General features: G+C 39.7%; 1 protein-coding gene across 4 annotated transcripts in view; it reads left to right on the top strand.

Annotated features, from left to right (window-relative positions):
• EPHA4 (EPH receptor A4) overlaps positions 1–13,196 on the top strand; it is a 157,048-nt gene that overhangs the window by 129,998 nt on the left and 13,854 nt on the right. For all 4 annotated transcript variants that reach the window (XM_005574420.4, XM_065526159.1, XM_074008623.1 and 1 more), the window contains 5 exons: positions 2,455–2,568; positions 3,041–3,226; positions 8,518–8,579; positions 9,034–9,243; positions 11,365–11,514. In XM_005574420.4, the coding sequence (XP_005574477.1) occupies positions 2,455–2,568; positions 3,041–3,226; positions 8,518–8,579; positions 9,034–9,243; positions 11,365–11,514 (722 nt within the window). The remainder of the gene's footprint in view (positions 1–2,454; positions 2,569–3,040; positions 3,227–8,517; positions 8,580–9,033; positions 9,244–11,364; positions 11,515–13,196) is intronic.

Here is a 13,196-nt window from a genome sequence, read left to right as displayed (position 1 = left end):
TTTTCTAGTTTAAACATGTCCAAATAATATTTACGTGACTATTAATGTTATATAATATATTCCTTATCCCAATAATGTACTTCCTGAGTGTCAAACTGAAATGGGCGATTTGGATGGTAAGATTAAAGATGTGGGATGAGGTAGAGATGTTTCTTTAGATTTTTACTTTTCCGTATTTTATCCTCTACTCTGAGAAAGTTACCAGTCTAGCTGGCTCATTCTTGTAGCTGGGTGGCAAAATTAAAATGGGTAATTTTTTCATATAAGCTGGAAATTTGAGGATGAGGAAAAGAATAAGAAATGTAATAGTAATTGCTACTTCCCAGGGAATGGCTATATGTGATATAGAATTAGTGACTATCAATAAATTTTTAGTGGATTTTAATTTTGATATTCCAAAGAGGTCAAAGAAGACATTCAAAGAAGTGGCTCTAGAGTGACTTAAGCAAGGTAGAAGACTTTTTTTTTTTTTTTTTTTTTGAGACGGAGTCTCCCTTTGTCACCCAGGCTGGAGTGCAGTGTCGCGATCTTGGCTCACTGCAAGCTCTGCCTCCCAGGTTCACGCCATTCTCCTGCCTCAGCCTCCTGAGTAGCTGGGACTACAGGTGCCCGCCACCACGCCCGGCTGATATTTTTGTATTTTTAGTAGAGACAGGGTTTCACCATGTCAGCCTCACCTCAGCTGACCTCGTGATCTGCCCACCTCAGCCTCCCAAAGCGCTGGGATTACAGGCGTGAGCCACGGTGCCCAGCTGGTAGAAGACTTTTAAATGGACAGTGGTTGGTGACTATCCAGGAGAGCTGTCCACTAGAACTTTCTAAAATAACATTGTTCTATATCTGCACTGTCTAATATGTAAGCCAATAGCCACACATGCTGTTGAATACTTGAAATGTAGCTAATATGACTGAGAAAGGGATCTTTTAAATTTAATTTATTTATATTTAGATAACGACAAGTAACAAGTCTCTCACATATTAGTGCAGAAAGATAGAAGAAAGATTGACCAGGCACAGTGGCTCATGTCTGTAATCCCAGCACTTTGGTAGGCCAAGACAGGCAGATCACTTGAGATCAGGCGTTCAAGACTAGCCTGGCCAACATGGCAAAACTCGGTCTCTACAAAAAATACCTAAATTAGTCAGGCATGATGATGCACGCCTATAATCCCAGATACTCAGGAGGCTGAGGCATGAGAATTGCTTGAATCCAGGAGGCGGAGGTTGCAGTGAGCCAAGATCCTACCACTGCACTCCAGCCTGAGTGACACAGCTAGACTCTGTCTCCAAAAAAAAAAAAATAGAAGAAGGAGAGGGACTGGGAATAACAAGACTCATCTTGAAGATTTTCTTGGCTATAGCATATAAAGTGATGAGGGATATGGAGTGTCTAACAACTTTCCATTTGTTCACCTTGTTTCCTCCTAAAATCATATTTTTTCAGTTTTTACGTGGGATATATGTTTTTTTTTTAAAAGCTGATCTATTAAAAAGAAGTAGCAAGAAATTGCCAGTTTAAGGACCTTATTCCTAACCAAGGGTGCTGGGATGAGGACAAGACCTACAGGCTTGGAAAGTCAAAGGGACTGGGCCAACTGGTGTCCTGCATAGCCTCTGTGTCCTAGTGTCCCAGCAGCTCCAGGAGGGAGAGGAGCAAATGCCAGGACAAAGCTTTTTACAATGACTTCTGCCTCTTGGCCCAGATATCTGTCACTGGGCTGCCTCCAAACACATCTAAATTTAGTTTATGAGTAGTATGAGATATGACTGAATCGTACTTCCTGATGTCCAGACCATTCACAGTTAGGCTACAATGGTTATCTCTAGCTGAAGCTTTCTGGCAAAGTTGAATATCTTTGCTTATGACACCGTCTTTCCAAAACAGAAAAGAAGTGGAGGTCCACTACAGAGTCTGTATTCTCAAATCAACTAGTTGATGTTAACCTTATTGTCTACTTTAACTTAGATTTAATCTAATTTTGTTAATTGTCGGTCACATATTTAATTCATCCAGATATTGGGCAAAATGTGACACCATGTGGAAAGAGCTGGTTGAAATTAAAAAGCTTCTATTTTCTTCCCTAAGGGAGGATAACTGAAAGCAGTGGGCAGGACTTCATGCAAACGCAAGGGAGCTATGAGCAACTGCTTGGGACAATAGTATTCAACAAACACAATCCAAATTTCCTCCATTGGATGGGTGGTTTTAAAAATCTTGTCCTTGAAGTGTGAAGACATTCCAGGAAGTCAGTAAAGCTGCAGCCTCTTAAGTAGCTAACAATATTTTGTTTACCCACTAATGAAAACCAGAGCAAGAGTTTAACCATTTTCGTATGTCAAGACCGTACAGCTAACTTGACTTTTCCTATGTTTTGTAATTTTAGACCTAAACTACTTATGTTTTTTAGTGGTTCCTGAGAAACATTCAGCCAACTTATCGTGTTTATTACTTAGGTGTGAGAACATATGTGGACCCCTTTACGTACGAAGATCCCAACCAAGCAGTTCGAGAATTTGCCAAAGAAATTGACGCATCCTGCATTAAGATTGAAAAAGTTATAGGAGTTGGTAAGTGTCTGAGTGTCTGTCTGCTAATGAGTCTGTTTTCTTGGTGGATGTTAAATATGTGTGTGGATTATGTAAATGTATTTGTGAGTATATTATGTGTGTATATACATGAAATTTCCTTTTCTTGAGTATAAAATATCGTGTTATAAAGAACTCTAGTACAAATTTTGATTCTATTCTTAGAGAGAAACTTAATGCGATCTGAAATCAGATTGATTGCATTCAAAAGGTTTACTCTATTTCTTACTAACTAAGATTTTGTGTAGTGTTTTTTCATTAAGGCTTAGTTTTCTCTAATAAAATGGGGCTAGTAGCATCTACTTCAGGGTTGCATGGAGGATTTTGTGAAATAATCTATGCAAAGCACTAGCACAGGGCCTGGCATGTAACAAGCACTCAAGGAATGTTAGCTATTATTCTTTCATCTTGAATGTGTTTCTGGTCCATCATAGATTCTTTTTCTCTCCCAAAGGTGAATTTGGTGAGGTATGCAGCGGGCGTCTCAAAGTGCCTGGCAAGAGAGAGATCTGTGTGGCTATCAAGACGCTGAAAGCTGGTTATACAGACAAACAGAGGAGAGACTTCCTGAGCGAGGCCAGCATCATGGGACAGTTTGACCATCCGAACATCATTCACTTGGAAGGCGTGGTCACTAAATGTACGTGGGTCACCCCCTTTACAAAGCCAAGTTAGAAGTTACTGGGAAATTAAACACACATTTTCTTTCCAGGGAAATGACAGATGGCGCAGACCCACTGATTGCTAATAGGAGGAAATCAGTGCAGGACAAGTCATTAATCTTGTAGTCAGCTCTAAATGGGTCTATGGTTTCGGCTGATACCCAATCTCCAAGGCAGCTTGTGTGAGATTTGAGAGAAATTAACATAGCAGATTTTTGGTATGCCATGCCATCTTTCAGATGTTTGCTAGGCCAAACTGATTGTCATAGGATAGGCACAAGCAGATGGTAAGCAAAATAAAATTTAAGGACTTTTCCTATAAAGCACAACAAAACCTGGCCACACCTTGTGCTGGAATCTTTGGTTCCAGATGCAGAGGGTGAAGCTTGGGAATCTTTAATATATTGGGGGATTTGCTTGTCTGCTCTGCCTGATTTATGGCTGTTGCAGTTCAGCACCTATTTACAGTAACACCTGGTTGAACTTTCCTTTTTTAGTCCATTAGCATTCACTGAGCCTGTGAACCACGCTTCAGTTAAAATGCGACACAGCTCAACAGATGCATTTTGTGAAGCAAACCCTGAATATGTCTGTAAGGCTGGCTAAGACCAACTTATAAAGTGCCACATAGACAGTACAGCTGAGGCAGTCCCTGTTTAAGGTGGCTCTGTTCCAGGAGCCCTCATATACCCTACAAGTCAAGGATCTGGTAAGCCTGGGGCTATGTCTCCAAGGCTTTTCTTCTTTGATTCAAGGTATCTGTGGAAAGCATCTTCACTCAGCGTGTGCAGAGTAACGGCAATATAGCCACCCCAGTGGGGTGAAGCGGTCGGAGGAGGGTAGGTTAAAGAGAAAAACAAATCTCTCACACCTGTAGTCCTAGTTACTTAGGAGACCGAGGCAGGAGGATCACTTGAGCCCAGGAGTTCAAGGCTACAGTTGAGATGGGTAAGTTTCCTGAACTCCTCGTGGGACTTGCAATGGGGTGTGGCTTGTTTTGCTTGGCCACCGAGCTCAAACTTTTTGTGGGAGGGGGAGCACACAGATTAGCACCTGCAGGAGCCCAGGTGAGTGGTCACCAGTGATCTCTGGTGCCCCAGAAGGTGTATGTTACAAACAATGCTCTTTTAGCAGTTGCCGCCTGCAAATGGCTAAGTGTTAACCAGCTTAGTGGAGAGTCTAGGTGACAGCCTTTTTCACCCTCCCCTCTTGGTACCTGGGTTCCTGTCTGGCGTCCAGGAAGAATCAGGTCACATGGACTTGAAGGATGGTGAATGTGTAAGCTTTATTGGGTGATGGAGGTGGCTCTCAGCAGAATGGGGAGCTGGAAAGGGGAAGGAATAGGAATAGGAATAGGAAGATAATCTTCCCCTGGAGTTTAGCTGTGCCAACCGAACGCCCATGGTTTGCAGGGTTGAAGGTGGGGCCTTTGCATGCAACCACCGTTTTCTACCCAGTATTTCCCTGCCTCCTGTCCATATCATTCCTAGTGAGCTATGATAGTGCCATTGCACCCCAGTCCAGGTGACAGAGGCACCTGAATCTATTTTTTAATAGAAACCTGTCTCTACTTAAAAAAAAGAAAGAAAGAAAGAAAGAAAGAAAGAAAGAAAGAAAGAAAGAAAGAAAGAAAGGGAAAAAGAAAAGAAAAAATGAGACATTAGGCCTGGGGCAGGTGGCTAGTGGGACACAAAGTACAAAATCCTTAGGAAGAAGAAATGAGGTGGTTAACTAAAATGGGAGAGAAAGTATACACTATTCAGTTCAGAGGTCCTCAAACATAAATGAGAATCTTCTGGAAAGCTTGTTAGGACAGTTTCTTGGGCCTCTTCCTCAGAGGTTTGATTCAGCAGGTGGTGTGCAGCCCGTAAGTTTGGAGGGCTAGAGAGCTCACCACAGGTGAAGCCAGTGCTGCTAGTATGGGAATCGCACTTTGAGAACCACTGGACTGGGGACAAACGACCGCATACCAGCTCTGCTGCTACTACAGCTTGTGACCTTGGACTGCTTGTTCAATCTTTCTGTTTCAGTTTTCTCATCTGTAAAATGGAGGTAAAAAGAGCATTTGCCTTATAAGGTTATTTTTGGGATGAAATAGAGTATTTTGGGTGGTTAGCACAATAGCAAATTTTTTCAGAAAAAAACCTCATATGTGTTCAATGGTGCTATTATGTCTTAAGAAGTAGGTACATCTTTCCCCATCTTCAGAATCTTTCAAAAAAAAACCAAAAAAAAAAAAAAAAAAAGGAACCTTGATGCGAAGGATATATAATTTTCTGCCTGAGGTGAAGGCTATAATTAGCATAGAATAGCTCTATTTGCTTTTTGAGATTAGTTTTACAGACAGGATATTTTTCTGTTGCCTGTGGCCTTCAGGGCCGCCCAGAGTCCTTCACTACTTTAATTAAAAGATAACATTCCCTTTAAATACTTTTGCAGGTCCATTTTCTAAAAAGGAGGCTCTGTTCAGCTTAGGGTGTTTTTCCTGTCGCAGACAGTGATTTTCCTAGCACCTCTGCAGAAGAGAGAAGAAACAGGGGATCTTTGTATTAAAGTCCCACCGCGCCTCTAAAACGCGTAGCTATTACAGCTGTAACTGTTATAAACGACTGGATGCATTTGCATAATGCAGTTGTCACTGAATTAAAATGATTTAAAATTTCTACTGGAGAAGCTATTCCCTTCCCCCACCCCTCTCCTCCCCACTGCATCCCTGCCTAGTGGAGGGAAGGAGACTCCTCTATCCAAGAGCCCAGCCCCAGGCCTATTTTATAAGCCCCTCTGCTTATGGAGACATTCGTCTTTATTTCTCTTGTAGAGCTCATAAAGGTTCTGACAAATGGATACTTTTAATAAACAGAAAAAGGAATGCAGAAAAATTGTGAAGATGGTGCCAAGAGTCCGACTAGGGAGGTGTGAGGGTGAAAGGGTAGAGTGGAAGCGTGTGAATTCATTACCAGCAGTTACTTGAGTAACTTTTGAAATTGGCAGGAGGACCATAAATTCGCCGCATGACCCTTGCTTTTGGATCCTCTCCTGTAGTCTCCACAGCTCCAGAGGGATCTGGTGAAATGCAAGGAGGTGTTAATGCACAGCCATGAGAGGCTGCCCTTTCTCATTAGTTGACAAAGTATCTTTTGATTGAGGCAGGTTGATTAAAACTCATTTAGGCACATTTGTTCTGTCAGAAGACTATGGTCACAAGCTGAACTCGGTGACTAGCGCCTGGAATCCCAGCTACTCAAGAGGCTGTGGCAGGAGGAGCCCTTGAGCCCAGGAGTTCAAGGCTGCAGTGAGCTATGATCCTGTCACTGCACTCTAGCTTGGGCCACAGAGCCAGACTCTGTCTCTTAAAAAAAAAAAAAAAAAAAAAAAAAATTTCTTTCTTTTTTTTTTTTTTTTAAGTAGAAAACCGTGGTCACACATGTAGAGGGTAAATGAATCTGAGAACTCAGCATTTCCTATTTATATTGATAGAGGATCGGCAAGCACACCCCTGCCGGCAAAGAGAAAAGACTTAAAAGTGATTTTATTCACCTTTGGTCTGCACCAAGATTCCCACTTTTTCTACCAGCCTTCTTTCCTCACTTGAAAATAACATGTCCATGGTACTGTTTTCTAATACAAAAGTGTTTGCCTCTGAGTGATTTCTTAGACACAACATCAAAAACTCAAGGAATCAAGAAATATCACAAATTGATATATTGGACTTCATGGAATTAAAAACGCACTCTTCAACACTTTTGCCCCTAAAGTGAAAAATTTCCCCATTCTCTATATGCCAGAAATTATAAGCTGATGGAATCACTGGGTGGAAAATGTATTTCGTTAGAATAATCATGGGTGCTTTTCAGCGGTGAAATATTTTAGCCCATTTTTGTAGACTGAAGTCTAAATAAAATAAAATAAAATAATATTTTTTGGTGTATCAAACTGACATTTCATTTTCTCCCAAAGGAATATTTTAGGGACCTGTTTTATCCTTCTCTTAGGAAAAAAAAAATTCATGATTCCCACCCTCCACTCCGCAATAATACCCTTTAGAAAGAAGGAATTTCAGACCTTGAGCTCATTGCCTGTGCAGGAAAGTAAAGAATGATTCTTATGTCCTAAAGTCCTCAGAAAGAGGAGTTCAGTGAAAATCTTGTTTCCACCTCATTCTGCTCAGAGCTTAAAATCATTTTTATTTCTTTGCGGAATGGGGGGAACCAGGATATTCTAGTACTGAATTTAAATTCCTGTCTCAGATGAAATAATTTACTGAACCTTTCCTTTGACTGTTCTGGGTTTTTTTGTTTGTTTGTTTTTTGAGGTAGGCAGTTTAAAGAATCAGACCAAAGCAAGTTTATTCATAGCTAGGGAAAGTGAAGAGAAAGGACAGAGCCCCTGAGCTGAGCAAGACAGTGGAGAGAAGTTGCATGCTTGTTTGTTTGTTTGTTGTTGTTGTTGTTGTTGTTTGAGACAGAGTCTTGGTATCGTTGCCCAGGCTGGAGTGTATTGGCGCCATCTTGGCTCACTGCAACGTCCGCCTCCCAGGTTCAAGCAATTCTCCTGCCTCAGCCTCCTGAGTAGCGGCATTACAGTCTCCTACCACCACGCCCAGCTATTTTTTTTTTTTTTTTTTTTTGTATTTTTAGTAGAAACGGGGTTTCACCATGTTGGCCAGGCTGGTCTCAAACTCCTGACCTCAGACGATCCTCCAGCCTTGGCCTCCCAAAGTGCTGGGATTACAGGCGTGAGCTACCGAACCCGGCTGCATGCCTGGTTTTAAGATGTGTCTGGATAAGGAAGGATTCAACATAGCCACTGCTCCCTGAAACACGGATTTCTCTAAATAAAGAAAAGAAGTTGATCTGCCTATTGATGTCCTTAGCTTCTTACAAGTGGCTCTTCTGGGGACAAAATAAATTAATTATCCTAAAGATTATTTTGGCATTGAAACAGGCCCTCCCATTTATCATTTTCCCCTTTTGCTTGAGAGAGCAATTATCCATTCATGTTGCTCCCTGGATACGAGAGGCCACTTTAGTTAAAGACCTTGTCAACAAGCCACCCAAAGGGTTAACTATCCAGATGGAATTTAAACCTAGTCGTCCTTTTAATATTTCATTCCTAGCTCCCCACAGCTGAGGCATAAGCTTGGCTTGTTTTAATTAAATTAGATCACACAAGACAGGTGTCTTGGCAGTAAAATTGTGCACAGCCCATTTTTATCTCATTAACTGCAGTGCTCATCAAAGGTTTGTGTTTTTCTTTCTGAAAACTCTAGGTAAACCAGTAATGATCATAACAGAGTACATGGAGAATGGCTCCTTGGATGCATTCCTCAGGGTATGTGACTACTTTATATTAAACCTAAGAATGTTGGTATTTGGAAGACTCCTAACAGAGTCCTTGTATTCGTTCTGTTCGGTGGTATTCGTGGATTTTTTTTAAATGGAGCAAAGAAAGAAGAGGAGAAATCGAGAATGATGTGATTTTTAAGGCTATTAAATAATCCGTGTTCAACAAGGGTAGTTTTTGATTTATTCCTGTAATGTGGAGCTGTTTGAGCCATAGATTCATTACAGTTGGATAATTTCCATCTGTCACAGGAAGCAAACCCAGCTCCTAGGGTCCAGTCTGCTACTGAATTAGTGACTTTGGTCAGAAGGGCCTGGAAATCATGTTGAGTTTCACTGCATACCGGATACAGATATCCAAAAAGATCCAAGTAATAAATGCTTGGTGAGAATTAATTTGGCCTAATGGTAATGGGATTGTTCCTCACTCCTTTTCTATGCAGAAAAATGATGGCAGATTTACAGTCATTCAGCTGGTGGGCATGCTTCGTGGCATTGGGTCTGGGATGAAGTATTTATCTGATATGAGCTATGTGCATCGTGATCTGGCCGCACGGAACATCCTGGTGAACAGCAACTTGGTCTGCAAAGTGTCTGATTTTGGCATGTCCCGAGTGCTTGAGGATGATCCGGAAGCAGCTTACACTACCAGGGTAAGAAAGATTGGTGACATCTGGGCTTTCACTCTGGTGAAACTGTTCCTCTCTTCTCACTTTGAGATTGAAGCCCTTTGTAATTCTTTTATTTCTTAAGTTTTCTCATGCCTCGAAGCCTCCTCGTATTCCTGTGTCCATTTTTAAACCATGTTTCCAAGAAAAGAGGGATTTTGAAGCTGACCCTAGATGATGACAATATTAACAGCCACAAACTAGAAGCAAAATGAATTATCTTTCCCTCTGTGTTTTTTTGGGGGGGGCAGTGGGGAGAAAGTGTTAATGAACAATAAGGCGGTGTCTTAAATAAAAATGAGCTAACTGAGAAGCAAGCATTAAGGATCAGTTTATACAACAAATGATCAATTACTGAGAAAATCAGGAGGTAGCTTTGCTTATTTATTTTTTTGCACTTGTACTTGCCTGCTGTCTTCCTAATCTTTCTTCCTTTTTGTTGTTTTTGTTTTTGTTTTAGATTTTGTATTTGCCTTTTTTCTATTCTTTAAAAAAATCCTTATTCTAAATGAGACAAAGCAATGCTTCTAGTTGGTTGGCTACCAAATCTCAGAATGTATATACAGGATTTATAAAACATTTATACCATGCAAGGTTTTCTAGTATCTAATGGCCTTCATTTTACCACTGCTAGATAAGCGGGGATTAAGACACAGTTACGAGTTTTAAGTACACAGTTAATGGCTGTGCTATCTTAGCTCCACTATCTGAATATAAAATACTAATGGAATAAACACAGAATCATAAAACAGTTATTGGCCATTAACACTGACACTGTTAAAATCAACACGAAGCTGACAGTTACCAGCCATTTTCCCCTTTTAGCACTCCTCATTTTTGCATCTGCAGTCCCAAGCAATGGGGGTTTTTTGTTGTTGTTTGGTTGGTTGGCTGGCTGAGCCTTTTATTTTGTCGGGGGGATCAGGGGGTATAGTATTCTATTTCTTTGGCTCCAATTCTGATTCTTATGCTTGTCCTCTTTTGAATTCCAAGTCCATTCATTTAGAAAAGAATACATCTTTGTGAATGTTGAAGATCTTTTATTTTTTCCCAGTAGTTGGAGAAAGAAAAGTTAAAGGAGGCTTCTAGAATGATACATTTACATAGATAAAACCTTAGACAAATATTTAAGCAGGGGGGGAATGCAGTACAAGTGTCCTGTGTGTAACAAGGATGAATGCAATACACTGGGTGTTCAGAGTTCACTGCAATGTATCAAAGCAATTTCCAGTACAATTTATTGTCCTGTTTCCTAGCCCTACCTAATAAAGCAAAGAAAACTTTTAAATGATGGCCCTGGGGATACCTCAAGGGTCTGAATTAGACTTGAATTAATTTCCCCAGGTGGAACCCTAGGACATTGAAAACCTGACTGAAAATACCTTAAACATAAGCATAAACAAACAAGACATTTGAGGCAAAAAAAAAGTGCATTTTGAAACTTTTCCTGGGTAATATTCACTTGCTTTACCATTTTACAAGTCTTTTTTTTTTTTTTAATTTAATAACAACTAAAATCCTGTCCTTACTCCATTAAAGTCAGTAATAGCTCTAGTGTCTGGTATTATTTGGCTTTCTCTAAAGACCTATTTATCATATCATCCCCTAGCTATTGGGCATATTTCTCATGCTGTATAAGGGGAGGTGGACTTGTGTTGGATAGAAATGTTCATATTTAAATTCCTTCATTCATGATTTTTGAAGCAGTATTAAGCATTGCCTTCCTTTGTGCTCCCGGGTGAAAGAATCCAACAAAAAAAATCAAACAGATGTCAGCTACATATCATTGATACCCCGTGGATAACATGTATTTCGTAAAACCTGAGATTTCTTTTTTTCTAGAATATTGCCTTAAGCAGAGCTCAGATAATAGGTAGATTTTAAAAACATAATTAGATTACTTAGTCACTTCCCGGTGAGTAAAGAAAACATAGGAGAACTGTCTTAACCTGGAAGACTTGTGTTAAAATGAACAAGTGTCTTTTGTTTTGAGAGCTATCTCAAGAATGCTGTTGTCCTGCTTGGCTAGCAGGAACTACATTCAGAATCTAAAATGGCACATCAGTGATGTACTTAAGGAATAACTTATGGCTCAAATGTTCACAGGGTGGCAAGATTCCTATCCGGTGGACTGCGCCAGAAGCAATTGCCTATCGTAAATTCACATCAGCAAGTGATGTATGGAGCTATGGAATCGTTATGTGGGAAGTGATGTCGTACGGGGAGAGGCCCTACTGGGATATGTCCAATCAAGATGTAAGTCTCTATGTTCTGAAATATATTTTTTCACATTGAGATTCAGGAAGTTCTGCATTACTGTATGATGGAGTGAGCACGGGGTTTGAAATGATACATTAAACTCAAATTTCTTAATACAGATATATCTAGCAAGCTAGTTCAACATTATAACCAACGACTATTGATTTCAAGGACAAGAATTAAATGGCCTACATGGTACAGTATGGGAGATAGATACACACATAGATGCATGGATAAAAAATATGGGATGGTATTTTTACTTGGTGAACTTTCAAAACCAAAGTAAAACCAAATGAAACTGAATTTTAAGAAAATGCAAAGATTATGAAAAAATAAATTTCACGTATGATAAAACGGACATGAAAGGTTTATTGAAAGAAAACTAGTGAATATTTTAAAGCTGGCATCATTGTAATTAGAGCTCGCCCCTTGAGGACTCTAAAATAAAGCTTCACTCAATGACCCTTGGTAAATTATGCACATCCCTTTAAATGTACCATCTGGACTACTTTGTAAGGGAGTATCCACGATGACTGCAATTTCAGAAAAGGATTCAATAATGACACTAATAAGATTCCAGAGTAATAGAATTTAATTACAAACATCTCCAGTGAGAAAGAAAGAAAAAAAAAAAAAAGTAAATGAAAGCCCTAGATCAAGGGGTCTTCCTGGAACACATTTTAGCTAATCCTGGAAAAGTTTACATTAGTGCTGGAAAGATTGGGAATCATATTAAAATTAAATGGCTACCTATACTTTTTGAACTTGCCTAATTTTTTTATGTATGTGGTAGGCCATTATCAGAGAGGGTTTACAAATGCAAGGTATTCAGTTTATCAGTTTGAATTATATTTTGGAAACTTCTTTTCAATAATTATCTTTGTGGTGGAATGTTACCTATCCATCTGCTTTGTCTTCCTCCAACAACAGGAAGTTGCGCAGCCTTGACGGTTACAGCCAGGTGCGCTTAAGAAATAGCATGCAGGCTGCCTTATCAATTAAAGAATGTTTGGAGCAATAGAGAAAATGATGCACTCCGTGTCTGGTGGGGCAAAAAGAATTCTCTATGCTGAGCAGCCAGATTAAGGGGAATGGTAGTGTTCACATTGTATTATCTGTGAATTATAACAGAAGATTCATAGCAGGAAGAAAGCAGCTAGCCTAAGTCATAGTAATTACAGGCTGGAAAAAGACTATGGAGGTGTGAATAGCATGGAATCTATTGCTTATATGATTATGTTATGCAGACAGCTTCTAGTAGCTTCTTATAGCCACGTTTGGATTCAGGTTAGAGACTCTCAGAGGGACAAAGACAAAAAACCTAAATGAGCAAATAGTAAATGTAGTTACTGTAATTATTTGATACTTAGGCTTTATTTTTCTTTACTGAAGTCATGACCAAATGTTCGTAAGAACAGAGAATCTAAAGATGTCAGTTTTTCCACCCTAAATATGTTCAGATCTGTAATTTTGGCAGTTTCTATATACATATACATTAAAACAGTTCTTTTGTTTTGAACTTTCAGTCCTCTGGCTTTCTCCATGAAAAGGCATCTGAAGCCATTTCTTGCTCACAAATAATATTGATCTATTATTTGTCTCTGTGTTGGATTCTATGTAGAACAGGAATCAATAGGAAGTGTATCTGGAGAATTACTTTGATGTGTAGAATTAATTTG

Source organism: Macaca fascicularis, chromosome 12 (genome assembly GCF_037993035.2).
Source record: "Macaca fascicularis isolate 582-1 chromosome 12, T2T-MFA8v1.1".
Classification (NCBI taxonomy): domain Eukaryota; kingdom Metazoa; phylum Chordata; class Mammalia; order Primates; family Cercopithecidae; genus Macaca; species Macaca fascicularis.
The sequence above is the reverse complement of the archived record's forward strand: the minus strand, read 5'-3'. Positions and strand labels throughout refer to the sequence as shown.